The sequence below is a fragment of the Zalophus californianus genome, chromosome Y (assembly GCF_009762305.2).
Source record: "Zalophus californianus isolate mZalCal1 chromosome Y, mZalCal1.pri.v2, whole genome shotgun sequence".
Taxonomy (NCBI): Eukaryota; Metazoa; Chordata; class Mammalia; order Carnivora; family Otariidae; genus Zalophus; species Zalophus californianus.
Genome location: NC_045613.1, coordinates 688,686 through 713,896, shown reverse-complemented (window position 1 = coordinate 713,896; position 25,211 = coordinate 688,686). Strand labels below are relative to the sequence as shown.

Sequence of the window (25,211 nt, the reverse complement as noted above, 5' to 3'; positions counted from 1 at the left end):
TTTTTTAAAAGTTTTTATTTAAATTCCAGTTAGTTAACATACAGAGTAATTTCGTTTCAGATGTACAATATAGTGATTCAACACTTCCATACAATATCCAGTGCTCCATCACAGCAAGTTCTCTCCTTAATCCCCATCACCTGTTTCACTCGTGTCCTACCCAGCTCCTCTCTGGTGACCACCAGTGTATTCTCTAGAGTTAAGTCTACTTCCCGGTTTGCCTCTCTTTCATATTTCCCCTTTGCTCATTTGTTTTATACCTTAAATGCCATGTGGCATTTCAATTTTTGACTGAGCTGGTAATTGGTTTGCATCAAATCCCTTTCAATCTCTACAATGGATTAGAACTACTCAGTGTTTTTATATGATGGCTAAGATGTGGAAACACATGGCTTTATAAACAGTTTAGATAAAGTCTTTAAAGTTAATACAGGGGCCACCAATATAATCATGGACTGGGCTGAACCTCATGAAACCTCATTTCCAAAGCTAGAATATGAAACCTCACCAACTTAGGCATGATAATTACATTTTTGCACATTTTGTTAACTTAATGTTCCTGGACATTTAAAGTATCTAACCTCTCAAGGTTAAGCAGAGTTGGAAAGGTGTAATGGAAAGAACAACTCTTTGGAATGATACAAGCTTTTCCAACTCCTTACTCACCAGGTATGTGAACTTAGGACGTTTCATCACTGTCTCTAAGCTGTACTTTGTTTCTTTCTACTATGAAGCAATAATAACCATGTTAGGACACATTTTAAGTAAATGGGATAGAACTATGCTGCTCTGATAAATATTCAATAACTGATTCCTAAGGGGGAAATTTTGGGAGAATTTACTAATTTCCATAGTGCAAATATTCTTACTGTGGCTGATTTCAACATGCCAATGTAATATCATTGAATATGAAGTTAGGTTAAGGTATCTAACCCAAAAAGGCCTAGAATATAGCAAATATTCAAAAATTCACATCCCTTCCCTACTCCTAATAAGAATATTTACATTGACATAGGATGTTTGCCATTTTCACATACACTATCTCATTAAATTCTTGGAATAACATTGTGAAATGGATGAGGTAGCTCTTATTTCTCTACAGATAAGAAGAGTTAGGCTTGGAGAGGTTTGAAAAAATTGCCTACATAGTCAGTAATCTATAAAATGGGTGTGTCTCACAGAATGACCCCCCCAAAGATGTCTGCATCCTAATCTTTAGAACCTATAGCTATGTTATATTACATAGCAAAAGGGAATTTAGGTTGTACTAAGTTACTAATCAGCTGGTCTTATTGAAATAGGTCCAATATAATGATGAGGTCATTAAAAGCAGAAAAGAGAGGCAGAAAAGAAGAGACAAAGGGAAATGTGATTATGGAAAAATGGTCACAAAGTTACAATGTTACTAGCTTTGAAATTGAAGCCAGTTGATTTTGGAGACATGTGTGGGACCTCTAACTTCTAGAACTATAAGAGAATACATTTGTGTTGCTTAACCTGCTAAATCTGTAGCAATTTTTACAGTAGCATATGAAAGTAATACAGTGAAGCTGGCAATTAGGCTTCCTCCTCCTTCTTAACTCAGTGCACATTCCAGCTCCTGGGAAGCCTTCTTTTTCTACCCCTTTGTAGGTCTGGGCTTTCTGCCCTGGGTTGCCATATTATCCAGCTTTTAGCACTTACCATATGGTGATAATGCTTGGCATCACTGTCAGCCTAATCCCTAAAGGCAAGATAGCACTCTCTCACTTTTGCAGAACTTTCCACCAGCACAGTTTCTTCCCTAGGAGCAGAGCACAAATACTAGGTTCAGTATGTGTGAATGTGTGATTAAATGAATGAATGTTTGACTTTGATGTTAGTAATATTACTGTCCCTCATCACTACCAGAAATCATGGTGCTGAGCTGTCAACGCTGCAGGATAATCAAAAGCAGGTCTTGGTATCATTAGGAGCTACCTCCTCCGCTCCTTACAGTGCAATCTGCAAGCTGCAGCAAAGATCAAGACCACTGAGCCCCTGTTTCCTCAGGGGTGAGGTGGGGATCATGAGAGGTCCCGTTTATTACCACTTCCCATGCAGCCCACCCTTTCCCATTCAAGCCCTTCGCCATTATCCTTATTATACTGTCATACAGCTTATCACTGTTGGAATTGGCGCCAGCTATGTAATTTGTGAGCCCAGCAACCTTCTTCCAAATTGACTAAACCTTCTGATAGCAGCAGCAGAACATTGGACCAAGCCTGGGGCTCACATGACGTGACCCCGCAGGTTCACAGCCAAGAAGCCGGTCCTGGGCAGTCTGACTCCAGAGCCTTCTATCTTAGCATCTGTGCTGATGGCCGTCTCCTAAGGTGGTTGTGAGGTTGGAAGTGAGACTAATGCATTCCTGGCAGAGGGAACAGCATGAATAATGGTCCGGAAGTGGACGCCTGGACACAGATATGCCTAAAGAGTGATAAACACTTGTGGCTACCGCTGTGGTGACTTGGCGGAAAGAGAAATGTGCCGGCGGATAGTCCTGGTTCCAGGCTGTGGCACTCCGAAGGCCCTTGCACTTGAAGCTGCTGGTGCTGGGGAGCGCTGGAAGTTTTAGAAGCTGGAGGCCATGTGGACACAGGTCAGGGGACTTACCCTAGGGGGCAGGGTGGAGCAGGGCGGACTGGGGAGAGAGCATCCCTTGGAGGATACTGTTACAGCAACACTCCAGGGGCACTGTAAAGAGGGGCTCTTGGAGAAGAGGCAGAGGAAATGGGGAGAAGTGGACAAATTAGGGATAAGTGGAAATGACAAGTTTGGGTCACAATCTGGATATAGGGGATGGGGTAGGGAAGGAAAATCTTCTGATGCTTTATTGCCTGCCCTTTGGTTTTGAGGAACTTGAGGCCTTTCATGGGCTGTCATTGCATCACAAATTTTGCCTTTGAGTACATAGCAAAGAGTGCCTTTCTTTAGGAAGCAGAAACTCTTTGGGGGAAAATTGTCTTGTTTCTAAAAAAAACCAGTTTTACTGTTGGCTATAATTTCACTCATCACTCAGTTTCAGTTTTCATTTACCAAATTCTCTTCCAGTTTTCAGAGACATATTTATAAACAAGTGAGATTTATTCCTAGAATGCAACATAGGAAAATAAATTCACATCATACATCATATTAAAAGAATGAAGGGGGAAAAGAAGATCATTTTAAATGATGCAGTAAAAGTATTTGACAACATTCAACATCCTTTCATGATGAAAACATTCAACAAGCAAGTAATAGAAACTACCTCAATATAATAAATGCCATCTTCAAAAAACCCACAACTAACATCATACACAAAGAAGAAAGACTGAAAACTTTCCCATTAAGATAGGTACATGACAAGTATGTCTACTTTCATCACCGATGTTCAGCAACTAGGCAAGAACAAAAGAAATAAAAGGTATCCAAAGTGGAAAGGAAGAAGTAAAATTATCTCTGTTTGAAGATGATGTGATCCCATGTAGAAACCCCATAGATTCAACTCCAAATTGTTGGAACTGATATTGCAAGTTGTAGGAAACAAAATCAAAACATGAAAATCAGTTGCATTTTTATGGAACTATAGTATAATGTATACCATACTACATTATAGTAAAATTGAACAATCTGAGAAGTAAATTATGAGAACAATTAATTTATAATAGTAACAAAAAGAATAAAATACTTAGGAATTAACTAGGGAGATTAAAGACATTCACTGAAAAATGTAAAACATTACTTTAACAAATTAAAGATGACACAATCAACAGAAAGACTTATGATGTTTATGTCCGTGGACTAGAAGACATAATATTATTAAAATGTGTATACTACACAAAGCAATCTACAGATTCAATACACTCCTATCAAAATCCCAGTGGCATTTTTTGCAGAAGTAGAAAAATAATCATAAAATGAATGTGAAAACTCAAGGCACCCTAAATAGTCACAGCAATCTTGAACAAGTTGGAGGGCTCTACTTCCTGATTTCAATATTTATATACAAGGAAGGAGGTCCAAGATGGCAGAGCAGTAGGAGACTATAACTTTATCTGGTCCCAGGAATTCAGCTAGCTATCAAATCATTCTGAACACCAGCAAACTCAACTGGAGAGGTGAGGACAGAATAGCTGCAACTCTACAAATAGAAAAATAACCGCTTTCTGGAAGGTGACGGTAATCCAAGACAAAGCCAGCTACCGGCAAGTGATAGAGCAGCGGAGCGCAAAATCAGAATTTTTGGGGTCTGCTTCACTGAGGGTTGTCGCTCCAGTGGCTAAGTGAGGTGGGGGGAGGAACCCTCACTGGGACAGTGTGGTCTCAGGACCCTCAGGTTCACAGAAAGACTGGGGGTGCCTGAGTGCGGCAGAGTATCTGAGTGGTGAACTTGGCTGCAGAGAGTAAGCCCAGGAGTGGGCTCTCAGCTTGGGGTTGCCATATACCTCCAACCACAGCACAGTCGGGTGACTACTCACTGAGGTGGGGCCCAACAAGTGACAGAAACAACAAAGACACCCCCCCTTCCTTTCCTGGGAGGAGCGGCGCAGGAGCACACCACAGTAATCAGCTGGGTTTGGAGACTCCACACGGGATCATGTGCCAGAGATAGCAACGCTCGGTCACAGGCTGGGTGAGCACGGAGTGCAGCGGGAGAGCGGGGAGATGGGAGTGACTGCTTTTCTCTGGGGGCAAACTGAGGAGCAGGGCCCCGAGTTCTCAGCTCCTCTGGGCAGAGATTGGGAGGCCACCATTTTCACTCTCATCCTCTTAAGGCTGAGCAGAAAGCCTTCAGAGAACAAAAGCTCCTGAGAGCAAACCAGAGCAGATTACCTAGCCCTGTCCCTGGCAAGGGCAGGGCAATTCCACCTCAGACAAAGACATCTGAGAATCACTGCAACAGGCCCCTCCTCCATAAGATCAGCAAGAACAGCCAGCCAAGACCAAGTTTACTGATCAATGACAACGGCAAAACCCCAGCGCTAGGGGAATACTGCCAATAGAATTCATGGCTTTTTTCCCCATGATTCTTCAGTCTTTCAAAGTTAATTTTTTTATTTTTCTTAATTTTTTTCTTTCTTTTTTTCCTTTTTCAACCAATTTCTTATTTTATCAACTCCTTTTTAAAAATCCTTCTTAATTTTCATTTTTACAGGTACATTCTATCCCTTCATTGTATTTAATCTTATCTTTGCATATATATGTTTTTTTTCTTTATAATTTTGAGTTGCAGTTTCTGCTAACAGACCAAAATATACCCAAAACCTAGTGTACAGCTCTATTCTTTTCACTTGTCGGATCATACTCTCTTTTTTGTTGTTATTTTCTTCTACTTCTTCTTCCTTTTTTTTGTTTTTGTTTTATTTTGGTGTGTTAAAGTCTTTTTTTAATTTCCATCTTTATAGATATACTCTATACTTTCAATGTATTGAATTTTATTTTTTATATATAAGCTTTTCTTTCTTTACATTTTGAGATGTACTTTATTCTAACAAACTGACCAAAATACACTCAGGAGATAGTTTATTGCTCTGTTCTGCTCACTTGTCTGTTTATATTCCTTCCCTTTTGTTGTTGGTGGGTTTTTTTTTCTTTTGTTTTTCCTTGTCTTTTAATTTCCATTTTTACAGTTATAGTCTATCCTTTCATTGTATTTGATTTTATTTTTGTACCTATATAAGTTTTTCTTTCATTAAAATTTGGGATATAGTTTCTAAAAAACAGACCAAAATACACAGAGACTCCAGTGTATTGCTAACCTGTCTGATTTTATTCTCTTTTTTCTACCCCCCTCCGCCCCCACCGCAGTTTGGGGTCTCTTCTGATTTATTTAGTATATTTCTCTGGGGTCTTTGTTGCCATTTTAGTATTTTGTTCTCTCATCTATTCTTTGGACAGAATGACAACATGGAAAAACTCACTTAAAAAAAGAGCAAGAGGTGGTACTGACTGCCAGGGACCTAATCAACATGGTTATAAGTAAGATGTCAGAACTAGAGTTCAGAATAATGATTATAAATATACTACCTGGGTTTGAAAAATCATAGAAGACACTACAGAATCCCTTTCTGGAGAAACATAAAAACTAAAATCTAACCAACTTGAAATCAAAAAGGCTATTAATGAGATGCAATATAAAATGGAGGCTTTAACTGCTAGGATAAATGAGGCAGAAGAGAGAATTAGTGATAATGAAGACAAAATGATGGAGAATAAAGAAGCTGAGAAAAAGAGAGATAAACAACTACTGGATCATAAGGGGAGAATTTGAGACATAAGTGATACCATAAAGCAAAACAATATTAGGATAACTGGGATCCCAGAAGAAGAGAAAAGAGAGGGTGGTATACTGGAGGAAATTATAGCTGAAAACTTCCCTAATCTGGGGGAAGGAAACAGGCATCAAAGTCCAGGGGCACAGAGAATCCCCCCTCAAAATCAATAAAAGTAGGTCAACACTCTGACATCTAATAGTGAAGCTTACAAATCTTAGAGACAAAGAGAAAATCCTGAAAGCAGCTCAGGAATAGAAGTCTGTAACTGATAAGTGTAGAAACATTAGATTGGCAGCAGACCTAGCCACAGAGACCTGGCAGGTCAGAAAGGACTAGGTTGGCATGATATATTCAGGGTGCTAAATGAGAAAAATATGCAGCCAAGAATACTTTATCAGCTAGGATGTCATTCGAAATAGTAGAGATAAAAAGCTTCCAGGACAAACAGAAACTAAAAGAATTTGTGATCACCAAACCAGTCATGCAATAAATATTAAAAAGGATCCTCTAAATAAAGAAAGAACCCAAAAGTAACATAAATCAGAAAGGAACAGAGACAATATACAGTAACAGTTACTTTACAGGTAATACAATGGCACTAAATTCATAACCTTCCATAGTTACTCTGAATGTAAATGGGCTAAATGCCCCAATCAAAAGACACAGGGTATCAGATTAGAAAAAAAGCAAGATCCATTAATATGCTGCCTGCAAGAGACTTATATTAGACCCAAAAACACCTCCAGATTTAAAGTGAAGGGTGGAAAACCATTTATCATGCTAATGGACCCCAAAAGAAAGCTGAGGTGGCAATCCTTATGTTAGACAAATTAGATTTTAAACCAAAGAGATGAGGAAGGACACTATGTCATAATTAAAGGGTCTATCCAACAAGAACACCTAACAATTGTAAATATTTATGACCCTAAATATTTATGACCCTAACATGGGAGCAGCCAATTATATAAACCAATTAATAACAAAATCAAATAAATATATCAATAATAATACAATACTAGTAGGGAACCTCAACATCCCCCTCACTGAAATGGACAGATCATCTATGCAGAAGACCAACAAGGAAATAAAGGCAAGAAGAGAATACACTTCTTCTCTAGTGTACATGGAACATTCTCCAGAAGAGATCACATCCTGGGTCACAAATCAGGTCTCAACCAGTACCAAAAGATTGGGATCATTCCCTGCATATTTTCAGACCACAATGCTTTGAAACTGGAACTCAATCACAAGAGGAAATTTGGAAAGAACTCAAATACATGGAGATTAAAGGGTATCCTACTAAAGAATGAATAGGTCAACCAGGAAATTAAAGAATTTTAAAAATTCATGGAAACAAATGAAAATGAAAACACAAATATTCAAAACCCTTGTGATCCAGCAAAGGCAGTCCTAAGAGGAAAGTTTATAGAGATACAAGCTTTTCCCAAGAAACAACCTAACCTTACACATAAAGGAACTGGAGAGAGAACAGCAAATAAAGCCTAAATCAAACAGGAGAAGAGAAATAGTAAAGATTAGAACAGAAATCAATGAAATAGAAACCCCCCCCCCCAAAAAACCGGTAGAACAGATCAAGAAAACTAGGAACTGGTTCTTTGAAAGAATTAATAAGATCAATAAAGCCCTAGCCAGACTTTGCAAAAAGAAAAGACAAAGGACCCAAATAAATAAAATGATGAATGAAAGAGGAGAGATCACAAACAACACCAAAGAAATACAAACAATTTTAAGAATATATTCTGAGCAAATATATGCCAACAAATTAGGCAATCTGGAAGAAATGTAGGTATTCCTAGAGACATATAAACTACCAAAACTAAAACAGGAAGAAATAGAAAACTTGAGTAGACCTGTAACCAGCAAGGAAATTGAAGAAGTAGTCAAGAATCTCCCAACAAATAAAACCCAAAATTGCTAGAACTCAAAAGGAATTCAGCAATGTGGCAGGATATTGAGTCAATGCACAGAAATCAATTGTATTTCTACACACTAACAATGTAACTGAAGAAAGAGAAATTAAGGAGTCAATCCCATTTACAATTGCACCCAAAACCATAAGGTATCTAGGAATAAACCTAACCAAATAGACAAAGGATTTGTACTCAGAAAACTATAGAACACTCATGAAAGAAATTGAGGAAGACACAAAGAGATGGAAAAATGTTCCATGCTCATGGATTGGAAGAAGAAATATTGTTAAAATATCCATGCTACCAGAGCCATCTATACTTTCAATGCCATACCCATCAAAATACCTTCAGTTTTTTTCACAGAACCAGGACAAATAATCCTAAAATTTATATGGAACGAGAAAAGACCCTAAATTACCAAAGGAATGTTGAAAAAGAAAACCAAAGCTGGCGGCATCACAATTGCGGACTTCCAACTCTATTACAAAGCTGTCATCATCAAGACAGTTATGGTACTGGCACAAAAACAGACACATAGATCAATGGAACAGAATAGAGAGCCCAGAAATGGACCCTCAACTCAATGATCAACTAATCTTTGACAAAGCAGGAAAGAATGTCCAGTGGAAAAAAGACAGTCTCTTCAACAAATGGTGTGGGAAAATTGGACGACTACAGGCAGAAGAATGAAACTGGACCATTTCATTATACCATACACAAAAATAGATTCAAAATGGATTAAAGACCTAAATGTGAGACAGGAATCCATCAAAATCCTTGAGGAGAACACAGGCAGCAACCTCTTTGACCTCAGGTGCAGCAACTTCTTCCTAGACACATCTTCAAAGGCAAGGGAAGCGAGGGCAAAAATGAACTATTGGGACTTCATCAAGATAAAAATCTTCTCCACAGCAAAGGAAAGAGTCAACAAAACCAAAGACAACCAACAGAATGGGAGAAGATATTTGCAAATGACATATCAGATAAAGGGCTAGATCCAAAATCTATAAAAAACTTATCAAACTCAACATGCAAAAAACAAATAATCTAATCAACAAGTGGGCAGAAGACATATACAGACATTTCTGCAAAGACATCCAAATGGCCAACAGACACATGAAAAAGTGCTCAACATCACTTGGCATCAGGGAAATACAAATCAAAACCACAATGAGATACCACCTCACACCAGTGAGAACGCCTAAAATTAACAAGTCAGGAAAGGACAAATGTTGGCGAGGATGCAGAGAAAGGGGAGCCCTATTACACTGTGGTGGAAAAGCAAGCTGGTGCAGCCACTCTGGAGAACAGTATGGAAGTTCCTCAAAAAGTTAAAAATAGAGTTAGGCTCCCAGGAGGCAACAATGAGCTAGCAGATGCAATCTAACACCAACCTTTGAAAGGAATCATCTGTACAAATGTATGCCTGCTGCAAACTTGTCTATAATCTTGATCAGCTGCCTTTGTGTTGACTTTGTAAAGTTTTTTGGGGAAGGATATATATATGTGTGTAATATTTTATTTATTTTTTTTGAGAGAGAGAGTGTGAGCATGAGTGGGGACAAGGGGCAGAGGGAGAAGCAGGCTCCCCACTGAGAAGGGAGCCTCATTCAGGGCTTGATCCCAGGACCCTGAGATCATGACCTGAGCCAAAAGCAGACGCTTAATGGACTGAGCACCCAGGTGCCCTGGGTAGGAAAATATATATAAATCTAATGTCATCTGGTCTTAGACTGTTTTGTTGAAGGGTTTTATTTTGTTCTGTTTTTTTCATCAATGCAATTTTGTAACTGTTAATTTGGTTTGCCCAGGTTTTCTATTTCTCCCGGATTCAGTATTGGAAGATTGTGTGTTTCTCCCATCCAAGTACTAACCAAGCTTGACCCTGTTTAGCTTCCGAGATCAGACAGGATCGCTCGCGTTCAGTGTGGTGTGGCTGTAGACAGATTGCATGTTTCTAAAGATTTATCTGTTTCTTCTAGGTTGTTCAACTTGTTGGCATATAATTTTTCACATTTTTCTTATAATCCTTTGTATTTCTATGGTGTCAGTTTATTTATTCAACTTGGCCCATCCCCTCCTGTCTGCCAACCATCAGTTTCATTAGCTTTTTTTTTTTGGAAGTTTGACTTATTCTTTTGTTTGGAGCATATTCCTCTGTTTCCTTATTTAAAAAGTATTTTATTTTCTATGTTATTTTTATGAATGAGGCAGAATAGCTAATTCTCTAAGACTTTAAAGAATTGCCTATGTAGCAGTGTCCCTTGTGTAGAAATCATGTGGCTGGTGGCTTTGTTTGTCTGGCTAGGGCTGCACTGGACACAGGTTGAGGTTGGGTCCCGAGGTGCTTCATGGGAGGGCTTCCCTGGTGGGAAAGCTGGGGAATGCTGGATTTGGGTGCAGGTAAGTGTCCTGACACTCTATGACCAGATGACATTAGAGGTGAATTCTACCAAATATTTAAAGAAGACTCAGTACCTACCATTCTCAATCTTTCAAAAAATAAACAGAAAGGAATTCTTCCCAATTTATTTTACAAGTATTACCTTGATATCAAACCCACACAAAGACAATACATAAAAAGAAAATGATAGGAGCTAAAGCAGGGTTGGCCTGGGTGTCTTGCCATGCTTTGCATCATGCTGGGGCCACCATAGGAGATATGTAGGTCTGGTGTGACCCAGAAGCCCAGGCTTAGTGATATGATGGGCCAGCTAGAGAAGTTAGGTCCTGCTTCCATTTGTGCTATTAGGTAGAGGGGGAATATAAACAAAGGCACTCAGCAGCACCTCCAACTCCAGTGTGAATTCCAGTGGTTTCCGCACCATTGGGCCAATGGTCTAGGGTTAATAAATGGGTTTACCTACAGTTTTATTGACCTTAAAAACATGTATTCCCTTTTTTCTTTAGGAGTCTCCCTGAAGACACCTAAAAAACTCACACCATGTAGAGAATACAGGCACTTTAAAGAGATAGCTCAAAAAAAATTTTAGGGTGGATAAACCAGGCAAATAACACCTATCACACTCAGGTGATCAAACTTAACATCCCAATAATAGGACAAACTGACTCATATGACGGAGTATGAAAATTAAATGTGATGTATGATCCAGTTGGAAACTGGATTAAGAAAAAGAAAATGTTATAAGGTTGATATTAGGCTAATAGTCAAAATTTCTATAAAGTGTACATTATATAACAGTACTGTAATAATATGAATTCTCCTAGTACTCATAATTGCACTCTAACTATGTTAGAGACTATGCTTTTCTTGATGTATGCACATTAAAATGTTAGGAGTAAAGGGGTATCATGTTTATAACTTATTCTTGATTGGTTTAGAAAAATAGTGCTTCAAAATAGTAGACTATGTCACCCCAAAATGTAGCACTTTGTACTATAGACTATTTTGAGTTGAAGGCATTTGAAAAATAGCAAGTAGAGAGGGAGGCTTTCTCTGAAGTCCCCTATCTGACTAAATGCAGATCCTCTAAAAGGAACTCAACTGTCATTAATGCCCTTCCTGGGAGTTTTATCAACCAGGGAAGATTGACTCTTGTCTCGAGAGGACAATACAACACACTACACCTAGACAAACTTGTCACAAACTATCATACCTATCTTCTGTTTTTCTGAAGGACCAGTCATCTTTCCTAAAAGTCCTTTACTCTTTCCCTATTTAATTGGTATGTAATCCTATATTTTAAACCACTTCTTTGGGTTACTCACTTTTCCTGGGTATCCCCCATGTATATACAGGAGTTACACTTGTGAATAAATTTCTGTGTGTTTTTCTCTTATTAATCTGTTTTTATTTCAGGGGTCTCAGGCAGAACAAAAAAGTAGAAGGAAAATTATGTTTCCTCTCTTATGGTGTGGTAGATAATTTTATGTGTGTTTCGTATGTGTATTGTGCCCATTGGTTTGGCCAAATACTAGTCTAGATGTTACTATAAAGGTATTTTTTAGATATAATTAACATTTAATCAATAGACTTTGAATAAAGCAAGCTATTTTTATACTAGGGACACAATTCTCATTCAATCAGTTGGAGAAAAATTTAAGAAAAAAAATTAAAAGAATGAGGTCCTTTGAGGAAGGGGGAACTCTGCCTGCAGTGTGTCTTTAGACTCCAATGCAGACAGCTTCCTTTCTTCCATTCCTTGTTATCTACTTTCATGCCAATCTCCCTCTCCTGGAAATTTAATATCCTTGTACATAATATAATAAGTCTCTCTTGCCTAACTGACATATACAAAGTACCCAGTAGCTGCCAAGAAATGACCCAATGTCAATTCAATTCCAGTGGCTCTCATTCCTACTGGAAGTGATAGCCATAATATCCTCTCTATAGGGAAATATGCAGAATAAAAGAAAACAGAGAAAAATCTTCATTAAAATGCCTTCACACCTTTCCAAAGGGTAGGTGAATTGCAACTCCATATTTCTAATTGTGAAGAACAAAATCCTCAGTGTTGCTTGACTTCTCATCTTCTGTAAACCTACATCCTATCAATTATCAAATTCTACTGGCTCTGCTTTCAAACTGCATCCAGTATGTGAGTACTCTTCACCTACAGTTGAATCTTTTCAACAACCTCTGACATGGTCTTCCTGCTTCTACTCTATTCTCAAATCTGCAACCAGTATTATCCCTTTCCAACCTAAACCAAATCATGGCATTTATCTCTCATAAATTACCAGGGACTTTGTAATTTATGCAAAAAGAGAAAATTGAAATTCTTAAAATGACCTAGAAAATACTTCATGATTTTCACCACTCATCCCATGATCCCATAATTAAACTTCCCTGTCTGATCTCATACCTTATACAACTTTGGATCACTGTCTGCTTTTGACATGTTGACCTTCATGTGTAGGCATGTGTCCTGCTCAGGCCTTGGAACTGGCGGTGACTTTTCCCTAGAACACCCTCCTTCAGTGCACCTGGGTGGCTCAGTCGTTAAGTATCTGCCTTTGGCTGGGATGAGTCCCACATCAGGCTCCCTGCTCAGCAGGAAGCCTGCTTCTTCCTCTCCCCCTCCCCCTGCTTGTGTTCCCTCTCTCATCTCTCTCTGTCAAATAAATAAAATCTTAAAAAAAAAAAAACCCTCCTTCAGACATTTGCATGACTCAGTTAATGAAGCTGCGGCTTCTATGCAGACTTTCATCTCATTCCTTTACTCTTCTTCCTGTACAACTTCTAGTGTAATAAATATTAGCCATATTTTATATTTATTAATTTTATATACTTTTTCTCCCACTATAAAGCAAATTTCTCAAGGGTGGACATTTTGTTTACTGGGATTCATCCTTGGTTACTAGAACACTGCATGTTATAAAGTAGTAAGGCAATAAGTATTTGTTGAATGGGGAAATTATTTTTTAAATTAAGTGTAGGGAATCATATTGATTTTTTTTTGAGGGGGCATGCTATAAAACGTAACTAGGATTGAAAGGACTGAAATTTAACAAAAAGTTTTGACTATATGTATCTTTCAACAAAAGTGCTTCTCTGGGTTTGGGAGTCTATATTAAAATACCAATTTAATTTTGCATCCTGAGCCCTAATTTTCTTCCAGGTAAAACTGAGGATAATAGTATTTACCTTTAAGTGTTTTGATGAAGCGTTAAATGAGATAATGTATCTGATATTGGTTTAATATAATAAAATACTGGCTTAATATGTATGCATGTTCTACTTTTAAAAAAATTCTGTAAACTAAATATAATATTCTAACAAAAAGTAAGACATTTATTGAAACTTAGACATAAAGTCCAAAATACAAAATATAGACATTGAATACTTTCTCTTCACCCAAACTGAAATTATTAATGTATCTTCATATATATATATGTAGAAAAGTAGATATACATGTTTAAGTCCAAAAATATGCCCACTTTCTGTGTCCAGGACTACAAGTATTAAAGAAATACAAATATCTTGGGGAATCCATTTTCAGAAATGAGTAAATTTGGGGGTACCTTGGTGGCTCAGTTGGTTAAGTGTCTGCCTTCGGCTCAGGTTGTGATGCCAGGGTCCTGGGTTAGAGCCCTGTTTCTGTCCAACTCTCTGCTCAGCAGGGAGCCTGCTTCTCCCTTTGTCTGCTGTTCCCCCTGCTCGGGTGTTATTTCTCTCTGTCAAACAAATAAATAAAATGTAAAAAAAAAAAAAAAAAAAGAGTAAATTTAGGTCTTTGGAAGCCAAGCAGTTTCAAACCTGAGAAATGGATGTATAGGAGACAATGACTAACAAATAAAATACACCATCATCACCACCATTACAAAACCAGGTTTGCTATTATTTTTTAGCATTGGGAACAATTGAAGTATCAACACAAAGTCTTAAAGCTAAGAAAGTATGGTCCTTAGATGACTAATTTCATAAAAGACTGGATTTGGCTCCTTCTTTTCCTACATACATAGTTTTCCTCTTAAATTATGGATTACCTGTGCTGTAGCACCTAAAATCATGCCTAAACAAAATATGGGGCCACAGCTGGACACAAGGAGTTTTCTTTTGTGGCCTTCACTCTGCTATTTAAGCTCTCTGTGCTGCTTCATCCTATATCAAATATTCATACCAATACCTACCTCCTTTATCTACATAAGGGCGCTTTAAGGATAAAATGACACAAAAGATGAGAAAATACACTGAATAATTTATAAACACCAGATAAGTGTGAATCATATAAGGAATTATTAAATCCTAACGTGTAAGCTGACACCTTTAAGCTAGTCTTTTGTTTCCTCCAACTGACATCCAATTTGTTGGTTCCTATGAGCTTTTAGGTAACTTACTGTTATAGACTGCAGAATTAAGGCCACACAGAGAATATGCAGAAGTCAACAGTACAAAAAACTGCAAAATTAAAATTATTCAGTGGTTTATATTGTTCATTCATAGCCATATCTCTCTTCAATTATCTCTCAGAAACTGTATTGGTGACTTTCTCTAGTTGCACAGTATAAACTTGAAACTGAAGTATCCTTCTCCTGGTGCTTTCATTGACCTCCTTTTTGGCTTACCAGTGAGAGGCTTTCATCCTCCTCTTCTTGCTTTGGTGAAAGTTATGTCTATGGAATTCTTCCCCAGAGAGGGCTCCTGTGATTGCAGCCATCAGAGACAACTGGGGAAGTGAGAAGACATTATGGTAAAGGATCTTCTTCATTAGCTGTGACAAGCTAGTCAATTTTCATTCGTAAGTCAGCGGACAGCTGAAGATATCCCATGGAGAGGCAGAAAGGAAAGGAAGAGTGCACCTGGCACAGGCCCTAGAAAAACATGCTGATAGTCACAGGTCACCAGTTCCAAGGGCAACCAGACTCAGACTGAAGCTTAGCAGAGGTGGAAGAGGCCAAACCATCCTGTGTACACTCTGGTCAATCTATCAGCATAAGAAACAGGTTGAAGTTGGGGAGCCTGGAAAACTTCGAAGACAGTTGACAACCTTGGTTGCAAGGTCGAAACCAGCAGCCCAAGAATTGTGAAAAGAAATCATTGGAGGTCATATAACCAAGTTCCTTCCTCACAGAGGTAAATGACCAGGATTGCCTACAGGTGACTTCTGTGCACAAGCATAGCTCAGTTCTGGTCAAAGAGAATGATCATCAACAGGAGAGAAAATCAAGGGAGGAATGAAGAATCCCACTAATGCTGTACTGGAGCCAGCCATCTGAGAACATTCATCTGGTATCAGCACCTCCTTCCATGTGCCCTGATGATGAAAAAAGGAACCAGGACCCTGTAGCCTCTAAGCTGTACCAATCAACTCATTCTATGTTTACACTCTACTGCAATTAAGACACCATTTGTCTGTTTGTATGTTGTTCTTTTTTCTGTTTTTTTATATTCTTTAACATTTGTTTTCCTCTGTTTCTTCATAAAAGTCCCTTTGCAAATTGCTACCACCTTCTCAACTGAACCAAGAGCAGAATATTTCCACACTTGGGCAGCATAGATGGGAATGATCAGAGAGGCACTGTAGGCAGAGGAAGGTGCACATGAGTAGATGATCCCATTCCTAGATTTTAGGGAAAACCAGGGGGCATTGGAGATATATAGAGAATGATAGTGAGAGGAGCAGGACTGACTTCAAAACATGGGGACACACTGTGAAATTAAAGGGCAGAGCTCTTTGTTCAAATTTATTAAGAATTTTAAGACAGTGGCAGCAATAAGGCATTAAGCCTCACACAGAGCCTTGGTTGTTCTTGGGCTTCCTTTGGATTTAATTCCAGTCAGTTATCTATAAGCTGTGCTGATATAATAGGTACTTTTCTTATAAAGTCAGTTACTACCTCCTACTAACATGGGAGCTATATTCTATGAAACATTTTGATATCCACAGAAGAAGCACATCAAAATATGTAAACTTTATGACTTGCAGATGATAATTTTGCTTCACATTGGAACAAGTTTATCATTTTTAACATAGAAGGCTATTTGGCATAAGTAATGCTTCCTCTTTGAATATGCTATTGGACCTGCTATTTTTTTAACAGTTGAACTATGAATGACTGCTGGGAAAATATTAAAGAACTGAAAAGCTGTGTAAAACTACCAATTTTCAAGATAAAAAATTCCTTTTATTGCAAATGCATTGGTATTTGTAGAATCAGACCAAAAAAAGGGGGGGCGGGAACAGACTGAGTTTCTATAATAATTTGAAAATTGGGACAAGCAAATTTTTAATTGACATGAATATTATTATAATGTTTATATATTACAGTTGTAATGATGGAAAACATGATGGTTTAATGAAACATTATAATTTCACTCTTACATTGGCCAATAGATAAAATTTAAAGGCCTTAATTTGTGATTAGAGAAAGGTGTGGTACTTAAAGGACATAGCTTCTGAGCCAATTAGTCAGAGTTCAAACTGCCTCTGGCTTTAATTGTGTGGGCAGATATGTGTGATCTTGAACAATTCATTTAATATCTCTAGGATTCCCGCATCTGCAATGGAGAAAAATAACAGCGCCTGTCTCCTAGTATCTCTGAGGTTTTAAGGAGATACTACATGTGAAACTCCTTGGAATATAACATGCATTCAAAAAATGTTTGCTATTAACTACTGCTATTATTATGGTCATGATTGCTGTTATTGTTGTTACTATTATTACTACACAATGTCACACTTGCCTGCCTCTCAACATTATTTCCTGTCACCTTCTCTCAGCCTAGGCAAGCTCCAACCAAACTCTCCATTCCCTGCATATACTTGAAGATTCTCTGTCTTCTTGTTGTTGCTGTTGCTGTGCATAGACTGAGAACCACTTGGAGGGGATGTTGTAGAGGCAAATTCAAGCCACAGCAGGGAACTGGGTTGAATGAGATCCCCCTGAAAGTTCCTCTTGGCTCTAAGATTCCAACAGATCAACAAATGAACATGAGAGTTAGCGGGCACATTTGACATTCTCAAGAGCAATCTTTGATTCCTCTCTGCTTTGCCAGTCTCCTGCATTCAGTTTTAGGACCTAGACAAGGGATCCTTCTGTTTCATCACATGGAGCGTGAGGTGGAGCTGCCACAGGTGGGAGTCCTGGAGACACACTCAGGTCAGGGACAGATGGCCCCGTTGGGTGGGCACAGGCTCAGGAGACAGAGCCTGTGTGTTTGATCTTGAGCAAGCTTGCTTAGATTCTCTGAGCTTTCAGTAGTTAAATGCGGGTATTAGTTGCCACTGCAGAGGGTTAGAATTGAATTAGATATGGTGTACAGAGAGCCCACTGAATATCCCTTCCCCTGTCATGCCTTCCCCGGGGACTCGGGCTGTGTCTCTAAGGGGATTTACCTGAACAGATAGAGGTTATGGGTTCACCAGGAATAGTGGGGTGCAGGCAGGTAGGGCAGATGGTAGGAGGCCCTGAAACCGAGACAAAGGGACCTGGGCTCAAGAAACCAAAGGGTTAGGAGCTTTGCTGTGGTCATTTCTTCTGTTTTGTTTCTTCTGGCCAGAATTTAATAGGTTGGAAATAATGGACTAATTTTAAGAACCCAGACTTCCATAACTCTTTCTCTAGCTTTGAAAATAGCTACAAATCTGTCCCAGGCCTACGCCAGAAAGGAAAATAAAATGCAATTTATCCTGACACTTCTTCCTGGTTACACCGGGCATGGGCTTTAGAGGTGGGCCATCATCCAAGACAGGCTGTCTTGGCACGTGGGTGCCAGGGCCCATGAGCTGAAGAAGGCCAGGTCAGCAGCAGGTGGGTGCTTCACTCATCTTCTCCCCCAAGACCCCCAAGCTGGGAGCATACCTGCGGTTCTGTTGTCAGTCTCACCTCTGTCTTTTCAATTGGGATTGAAAACCTCACCTCCATGGTGGCTGTGCCCAGAGCATACTACTCACTTATAATGGTAGCTCTAGTGAGAAGGAATTATCTCTGACATCTGAAACATTAATATTCAAAGGTTGAATTATCTGGGGAAGAAAGCAAGTTACCTAGAGCCACAAGTCCAGAGTTTGGACAAGCTGGGTTCAGGGACCTTCCTCAGTAAAGCATATCAGTTCAATGCAATGCCATAACTATTTACTGAGCAACTATTCTCTCCCAGGTGCTATAGGAGACAAAACAGCCTGCCCCCTCAACATGCTTCCTAATGATTCTCAGGCACAGACTTGCGGACTGCCTTGAAAACTTATGTACTGTTTAGCACAAATAATAGACAGTGGCTCCCAACTGAATTATTACATTGATGGATTTTTTTTGTTATGTTAATCACCATACATTACATCATTAGTTTTTGATGTAGTGTTCCATGATTCATTGTTTGCGTATAACACCCTGTGCTCCATTTAGTATGTGCCCTCCTTAATACCCATCACCAGGCTAACCCATCCCCCACCCCGGATCTTTAAGTGTCAGTATCCCCATCTCCAACCTCTCCTCATGAAGGGGCAGAGGGCAGGAAAAGGGAAAACAAATGTAAAACCCCTATTACAATGCCTGACTATTACAAGACATCAACAAATAGGAGTCATTTTTATATTTGCCGAAAAGATAGAAAAGATCTATCTCATTTTCACTATGACTTTATGAGAAATAATATAAAAAATCTTAAAAATTTTAGTTAATATGAAACACTATAGTATTTATTTTTCTCAACTTTTTGTCATCATCCTCATTGTAATAATACAAAGTGCTTAACATTATGCACTGTCCTAAGCATTTATACTTCCCTACAACTCTCCCTACTACAATTATCCCATTTTACAGAGGAGAAAACTCAAGCACAGAAAATGTAATTCATATGGCCAGGGTCATAATTCTTAAGAATATTCCTTTGGTTTGTGTTTCACTGTATCCGTCTCCCCCTCTTTCTACTCTCTCTAGGTCCCTGACAAGGTGGGAAGGCAAGCTCAGTATGGTAGACTTTTCTTCCTTTCGGAAAGGTGACTCCTCTTTCTCTTCCACTCTTTCTGTCAATATCCATATACCTCAGAAGGCTGCTTGTTACCAATTCTCCTGATATTTACAAGTTACAACTCCTCTGTTTCTTTTGTATATATATTGCTCTGCAAGGCCTAACCTTTTCCTAAGAAAATGCCATGGGTGATATTCATTTGTAGCCAGAGACACCAGGGAGAAAACAAGTGAGTTTTGACAGCAGCTGAATGAAGCATAGTGGAATTACAGAGCCTATAGAAATGGTATGATGGAGCTGCCAGATGAAATGGGCCAAAAATTCATCTTGCATGATCTTTTCTGAGTATCCATTATTGAAATGGATTTTCAAGCCAGTCAAGTAGCATAGGGTTCTGAAAACATGTAACCAGAGACCTGACATCCTGTGTCTGAAAAAAAGAAAGGTCCAGTGCCCCCCTTCTAAGAGTAGAATTGCAGCCTCCCATCAGAGCATGAACTGGGGAGCCAGTCACCAAACTCCCCTGACCCCAGAAGGAAGTCAAGTGATGAATAAATGGCAAAGTTGGAGCTGCTTCTGCAGTGGCTTTTAAGGGTCTATATAACACTTGATTTTAGTTCCCAGTGAGGCAAATCTTCTCCCATAACATGATTAGGAAAGGGTTTCTGGAAACATTTCCTCAGGATGCAGAAAGGCAAAAGGTTTGTTATGCATACTACTTGTGTCTCAAAATAATCTCAAGTAGGAGTTCTTCTATCTTTGGTGGTTTTCCTTTCACTTGCCATTTATTGGTGCAAAGTATGGTATTTATTACAGTTCAAAGAGCAAAGGAGTCAGTAGTATTCAGTCAGGTGCCATTTTGAAAACTGCTCTTCATCTAAATCTGAAAGATGTAACTTAAAGCAGCAAAATTAAAAAACATCTTGTGCAGAAAATGCTCCCTTTAAAATGCAGAGTTTGTTTTTTAAATTAAATTGTCATCTTAAGAGATGGCATTCAAAGGGGCTTGTTAGCAATCACTTTCATATTTAGGAAAATAAGGAACAGCAAAGAAAAAGAACTTCCTCATTGTCAGCCTCAAGTCAAAGCAACTTCAACTTGACATTTGATTCTCACAAAACCTACAGCGGTGAAAAAAAAATATGCATGTTACAGTGAGGAAACCTTTTTTAAAAGAATCACTTAAGGGTGCTTTACCTATCACCCAATTTCAGAAGCCTGGTGAGGAGACAAAGAGGGCCAGAGTGGGGCGAAGGCCCTCCGCTGGCCCGAAAGCTGAGTCACAGGAATCGCACCCCTGCAATGGGCGAGGCCCTCCAGCGCGGCCACCGCACCCTCGCTCGGGGATGTCCGCACTAGACAAAGCCAGCTTCGCAGTAAAGGAATGCCTGTCCCCTTAGGTACCACCCAGATCCTTAGTTATCATGCGCCGGTCCCCAAGAGCAGGTTGGCGCGGCTGCTGCAAAAATCCATTAGGATAAAATAGACCTAAGGAGGGACAATGCATGATGCAGGAAGTGCTGGGGGGAGGGGCTTTAGCTCCTTTTAATTTTCCGCCGTCGTTGCGGTGAGGGTGCACTGGTGCACGCGGGGGGTGTCCCCAGACGCCAAGCCGGCCCCGGACGCCGGGGCCGAGGCGAGGCGCAAAGGAGTTAAACTGGCCCGCGGTGACGTCACTTCATTTACATATGAGCGCGCATATAGCTGCGCGCCGCGCGCCCCGCCAGGCATTCGGCGGCCGCCACTGAGCAGATCGGACGTACCCTGAACGCGCACCTCCCTCCGGTGAGCCCCGGGGCCCCTGACTCCAACCCTCGGTCCCGTCTACCCTCGGTCCCTTCCCGCCCGGCGCTCGCGCTCGCCTCTTGCCGCCCGTCTCCCTATGGAGGTGTCCCTACAGGGGAGACCAAAGGGTCCTCCCGCGGAAGCCTGCCTTGGGGTCTTGGGGATGCCAAACCCTTCCAGATGCTGGGGAACAGGGTCGGGAACTTGGCGATTTAAAGACAACCACCCCACCCCCCAAGCCGGGCGTTTGGCAGTGCAGCTCCGAGGGAACATTTTTTTTTCTCCCGCCCCGGGCATTCTGCACTGCTTCTTAGGTGGTGATTAATCTGGAACAGAAAGATCCTTTGTTCCAACTCACACCCACCCAAGCCCGGAGCTTCAACAACTACGTTTTTTCTGTAGCCTCTGATGGCTTCTTGGGCCCTATCTGTCCAGATTTAAGGTGGCTGGGCTACACTGTGAAATGGGGCGGAGGGGAGGGGACAAACCAACCCTTCTTGCAGGGGAATGTGTGCGGAGGTTGCCGAATTGCGCCTAAATGCAGATCAGGACTGGTTAATGGGGTGTGGGGCAGCTTGGTGCGCGGCCGGCTGCATTGTTGAGCGCGAGTGAGGAAGCAGTAGGGCGGTGGTCGGGGGCGCAGGCTGCAGCTGCCGCCTTTGTGAGCAGAGAAGAAAAGCAGCACGGGGCAACATCTTTGGGGGAGACTCATGAAAAATGGAAGCACTGTGCAGTCTCGGCTTCATTTTGAGAATTTTTACTCGATCCTACCATTCCCGCCCCCATGGCCTCACTCTTCTAGCCATATTTTAATTTTCAAACACTGTAACTGACAGCCCACGCTGGTCAGTTTCATCATTCAGAAGATTCGCCTCCTAATGGGAGGGCGATCTTCCCAGTTTGGCCCCCCGCATTTGGAAATAATGAAGAGGGGTTCTTTTTCTGTGTAGAAAGAGGAAGAGCTGTAGCGTTGAATGAAAGCGGAAGGAGGCAGAGGTGGGGTTTCAGGCAAGGGATGCGAGGGCAGAAGCGCATTTCTGAGCCCGAAGAGACAAGGGTGGGTCGCTCGCTCGATCTCACTCTCCCTCTTGGCTTTGTATAAGCAGCTTCCTCTGCAACCATGTCTGACAAACCCGATATGGCTGAGATTGAGAAATTCGATAAGTCGAAATTGAAGAAGACAGAAACTCAAGAGAAAAATCCACTACCTTCAAAAGAAAGTAAGCGCCCCCACCCTCCGCGCGCGCCCTTGAGTAAAGGCTGGGCGGGAGGGAGGATGGGAGAGGCCGGGAGAAGGACCCGGACGGGGAAGGGACCCGGACCGGGACGGGGGTGGGGGGGCGGCGAGGGAGTGTGGGGGAGGACCTGACAGTTTTTATGATGAATGTGGCCTGGAAAGTTAATTAAAAATTTTTTTGCAGCCAACAAACAGGGCTTTAATAATTTAATAATGGGATGTTTGTTATACCATATTAATATGCAATATTACACCATTTTATGATAAAATGTTTTTTAATGGCCATATTTTCGCGATGGGATGACGATAACTTCGCGGATTTTTATGATATGGGAAGACACTGTAAACGAAAAGTACAATAATTTTACAGTAGGGTGTGCGGAGTCTGCCTAATGAGCTCCCAACATCTTTTTTCTTTTTTTTCTTTCCCGTCACAGCCATTGAACAGGAGAAGCAAGCAGGCGAATCATAGTGCGGCGCGCGCCGCCAGTATGCACTGTACATTCCACAAGCATTGCCTTCTTATTTTACTTCTTTTAGCTGTTTAACTTTGTAAGATGCAAAGAGGTTGGATCAAGTTTAAATGACTGCTGCCCCTTTTCACATCAGAGAATCTGAACTACTGACCAGGAACCCCAAGCCTCCTTTCCATCTGCCTGTCTGGCTGGCAGGGAGGAAAATAACGTATGCTCATGAAGGAAGAAGCTGGGTGGGACGACCAGTAACATTAAGTTGGTCCAAGGTATCTGGCAGGCTGTACAATGCAGTTTAATCAGAGTGCCATTTTTTTCTTCGTATGATTTTAATTATTGGAATGCACAATTTTTTAATATGCAAATAAAAAGTTTAAAATGTGGTGTGTTTGGAAAGAGTGCCTTATTCTCCCTGAAATCTGTGCAAGAGAGCCTACCTCTTGGTCTCATTGGGGAAAAATAAGTGACAAACATCTGGTGATTTGGGTACATCCTGGTACAGCATAAAAATGGGTTTCACTCAAATACATAAAATACATCTTACAGACTAGTTAATTGAGAGATCATTTTCTTAGGCTGACTGAATTCCCATGAGCAGTATCAAAGTTTTACCATGAATATACTTGAGCAATCTTAAAAGGTTTTGATAAGAAAATTGAATTTATTTTATACAATCGAGAAGGAGGTGGCAACATTCATAGCATATTTCTGGTATCAAATTGAACTTGGTTACTTAGTTACTGGCATTGGCACAAATAGAATTCGAGCAATCTTGTTAGATGAAAAATGAAAATTGCATTCTTAATTGCTTTATAAAGGAATTTGGCATTAGCTCATTTTATTAGAATGCAATATTAAATGGTAAATAGACATGAGTATTTTGGAGTAATTGAGTTCATTAATTTGAGTAATTAAAAAATCCTTGGACTTTGAACAAGTAATTTAGCGCTGACATTTGGGCTAAGTTTAATTCAGTATGAATTCCTTGGCTCATTTCCAGGTTTTATTAATAAGTCTTAGTTAAAATACTTTTCAATGGTAGGTAAAAGTAAAGGCTTTGTTTTTGGTCATTTAAGAAAAAGAGGGAAGTTAGTTAAATACATAATTTCATTGTTTAAGTAATTGTCAACACAATTCTAAATAGATTCTTGGGTCTTTTTTTCTAAGATTTTTATCTGTCAGCACAAGCAGGGATAGTGGCAGGCAGAGGGAGAAGCAGGCTTCCCCCCGCCCCCCAGCAAGGAGCTGAATTCCAGGACCCTGAGATCATGACCTGACCTGAGCCGAAGATAGATGCTTAACCCACTAGCCACCCAGGCACCCCAGATGCCTAGGTCTGAGGAAGAGTACATATGAACAAAAGCAACAGAATTTAAAGATGGTAGTTTACTTACTGTCTGATCTATGTAATGTACATGTCTTAAGAAATGAAACTTTTTCCCCAGATAATGACTTCTGAAAACATTTTTTAATCTATAGGTGGGGAATGATGGTGGGAGCAAAGGAAGATGCAAATTGTTCATGATTATTAAACCAGTTTATTTCATTTCCTTTGCTCAACACTTATTTTGAGAAATATTTGCCTGTGGTTTAGACAATCAACCAGAGCATCAAAATCTTTTATCTGCACTGCAAGGGGGTATGTGTCTGTGGCTGTAAAACAGGAAGTTCCTAAGCTAGCTTGATAGAGAATAGACAAGTGGTATGCACAAAATTCTGAGACTTCTCATGTTGAAGACAGGCCCTCTAACCCTGCACTTTTTTTCCTGAGTGGATGAATTAGATTCACTTTGCACACTGTGAATAGGAGGTGGGTGGAAGAAACATTTAAAACTTCTAGGAAAGGGGGAAAAATTTTCTTCGCTGGAGAGGGAGAGAAAATTCCTAGAAGTGCTAGGGATATTTTTGAATCCCTATGGGAATTTAACCAAGCTGTTAAAAGCTTGGAGTGGTTACTCTTTCACAGGCACAAAGGGAACCTGAGATTCACCATTAGAGTGAGGGATTATTCACACTCCCTAAACAATGGCATCCTTGACCCTCTGCTTTCCCCCCTGGAGAAGATAGGTCAAGGACATTTATGTTAAGAGCTGAAGGTCAGTGTTGTCTGGTAGTTCTGCAAATTTTGAATTGATC

At 40.1% G+C, this 25,211-nt stretch overlaps 1 protein-coding gene across 2 annotated transcripts; it reads left to right on the top strand.

Annotated features, from left to right (window-relative positions):
- Nucleotides 1-21,220: 21,220 nt before the first annotated feature.
- Nucleotides 21,221-23,458, top strand: LOC118355939 (thymosin beta-4). 2 transcript variants are annotated; one of them, XM_035725923.1, is made up of 3 exons: nt 21,221-21,365; nt 22,472-22,585; nt 23,040-23,458. In XM_035725923.1, the coding sequence occupies exons 2-3, from the start codon at nt 22,486-22,488 to the stop codon at nt 23,072-23,074; spliced, it is 135 nt and encodes a 44-aa protein (XP_035581816.1). In that variant the 5' UTR covers nt 21,221-21,365; nt 22,472-22,485; the 3' UTR covers nt 23,075-23,458. The 2 variants fall into 2 exon arrangements, with proteins under 2 accessions (XP_035581816.1, XP_035581817.1); XM_035725924.1 differs by having other exon boundaries at nt 21,319-21,365; nt 22,469-22,585.
- The last annotated feature ends 1,753 nt before the right edge of the window (nt 23,459-25,211 follow it).